The sequence below is a fragment of the Nicotiana attenuata genome, chromosome 7, assembly GCF_001879085.1.
Source record: "Nicotiana attenuata strain UT chromosome 7, NIATTr2, whole genome shotgun sequence".
NCBI lineage: Eukaryota > Viridiplantae > Streptophyta > Magnoliopsida > Solanales > Solanaceae > Nicotiana > Nicotiana attenuata.
The window spans coordinates 77,282,411-77,283,810 of NC_031995.1; the positions used below are offsets into that span (position 1 = coordinate 77,282,411).

At 34.7% G+C, this 1,400-nt stretch overlaps 1 protein-coding gene across 1 annotated transcript in view; it reads right to left on the minus strand.

The window, feature by feature from the left end:
• The window catches only part of LOC109230546, a 3,092-nt gene continuing 1,934 nt past the window's right edge, over positions 243-1,400 (minus strand). The window contains exons 3-4 of the mRNA XM_019396031.1: positions 986-1,244; positions 243-741 (exon numbers count right to left, since the gene is read on the minus strand). Of these exons, the coding sequence (XP_019251576.1) occupies positions 412-741; positions 986-1,244 (589 nt within the window). The 3' untranslated portion in view covers positions 243-411. The remainder of the gene's footprint in view (positions 742-985; positions 1,245-1,400) is intronic.

Below are 1,400 nucleotides of genomic sequence, written 5' to 3' on the forward strand. Positions count from 1 at the left end.
ATAAATCACCTAGTGTTTTTGTTTCCACAATGATTTCAACCCGAGATCTTAGGTTCTTAACCCTCTTCATTGACCATTAAGCCACAACTTTGGATGCCGCCCTTGAGCTTTTGCTCTTATATTATTGTGTTCAATTTCTGGTTGTTTTGTAAAACAGTTGAAATGTTTTGGGTACATTAGGAAGGAACACTTATCATAGATGTTGGTATATAATGCTATAGGAACACTATTCAAGCAATATCTTCTAATTTGGATTTGAAGTGCTATTATATGCTAATAACAGTATTTTGTTTTAATTTTTGTAACGTGACACATTACGAAATACATCATACAATAAGTACAAAGGGAAAAAAGATTCAATCTTTACCATCTCAACATTGTTATGTGACAATGTTGACTGTAAATTATGACTTAGTTGGATAATTTAGGTGCATAGAGTGGAGTTTCTTCTCCAATCAAAAGAGACCTCAAAATAGCTTCACATATTGTAGTATCATAGATCAATAGATGGCCACCATCAGATACTTCGTGATATTGAATCCAAGGTAACCTTTCTGCTACATGCCTTTGTAGTTTCAAATTAATAAATTTGTCCTCACAACCTTGCCAAATGTGAATACAACTCTGACCATTTTCAAGAAAAGGATTGCTCAGCTCCAAAGGATCAAAGTCCCACTTACTAAAAGCCACAAGGAAATCACTGCAAAGATTGTCGAAAACACTTCTCTTCCTTAGTTTTTCCTGTTCACGGCAAGCAGAAAGTTACTATTTCTGGAGGATCCGATACGTACCCACATATATTTTCGGAGAGTCCAAGCAACATACGGTAAATGTGACCAAAAAAAAGATACTTTAGCTAATTCCTTTTTTTTTTTTCTTTTTGAGGTTTCATGCATTAAACGAACACAATGGAAAATACAATCTGAGCTTAATTAGAAAGAGTACAGAGAATATTGAGATAACTGCGAAACTAAATTAACTTTACCGGGTTGAAAAATTGAAATCCTGGTACGTTCTTCAAAAGCTCTAAATCCTTGGCAGTAAAGTATGTATGTTTTGAATCATTGGTAGAAGATGTGGATGATTTTCGAGTCACCCACCAATGTAGTAATGTAGGAACATATGTAGCAATCCTCATCATCCACCCATAATTTTTCTTCCTTTGATCATCCTCAGTGAGATTGCCAGGAAGGGATGGCCATTGGTAATTTACAATGGGAACAACAAACGCCACGCCTGATATCCTGCAATAATTAAAAGATCGAAAGGAAAAGAAAAAATTGGCATATTGTCAAGATAAAATCAAGGGGAAGCATAGTTATTCTAATTGAGTAGGGTCATATATTAACAACGCAGTCCCACATTGAAAGCAGACAAGCAAAAAAAGCTATATATATATA